Source organism: Acanthisitta chloris, unplaced genomic scaffold, assembly GCF_000695815.1.
Source record: "Acanthisitta chloris isolate BGI_N310 unplaced genomic scaffold, ASM69581v1 scaffold2243, whole genome shotgun sequence".
In the NCBI taxonomy this organism is placed as follows: domain Eukaryota; kingdom Metazoa; phylum Chordata; class Aves; order Passeriformes; family Acanthisittidae; genus Acanthisitta; species Acanthisitta chloris.
The window spans coordinates 25,433-25,835 of record NW_008663036.1 but is presented as its reverse complement, the minus strand read 5'-3'; the positions used below and the strand labels follow the sequence as shown (position 1 = coordinate 25,835).

At 31.5% G+C, this 403-nt stretch overlaps 1 protein-coding gene across 1 annotated transcript in view; it reads right to left on the bottom strand.

Annotated features, from left to right (window-relative positions):
* Nucleotides 1-403, bottom strand: part of USP25 (ubiquitin specific peptidase 25) — a gene marked incomplete at its 5' end in the record, with an annotated part of 40,244 nt that overhangs the window by 19,657 nt on the left and 20,184 nt on the right. Inside the window, one exon of the mRNA XM_009070823.1 lies at nt 378-403. This exon is cut by the window's right edge and continues 203 nt beyond it. Within this exon, the coding sequence (XP_009069071.1) occupies nt 378-403 (26 nt within the window). The remainder of the gene's footprint in view (nt 1-377) is intronic.

Below are 403 nucleotides of genomic sequence, written 5' to 3'. Positions count from 1 at the left end.
AAAAAAAAAAGGGAAGCTACATGAGGATTTTAAAGCCAAAAGGCTCATTTCTCTATTTCCATTTTTCTGTTCTAATGAGACAACCTCTTGAAAATCCTAAACATGTAATCACTTGGCTAAAATGTTTACAAATTAGCAAACTTGGCTGATTTTGCTCTCTTAATACTGCTGAAACACCGGCATTTTCTTTATTAATCTAACAGTTGAAGAGAAATTGTTCCACCCACAAAAATAATCTAACAGCTATGAGCAGAAATAAAGTTCTCAGTAACTGTTAAAAACACTTCAAAAAATCTGGAAATCCACCTGAAAGAAGCTCACTTTATTTATATATTCAGCTATTCTATATCATACAGAATCCATATCCATAACATTACCTTGTATCAAGTATTGTTCCTTATCA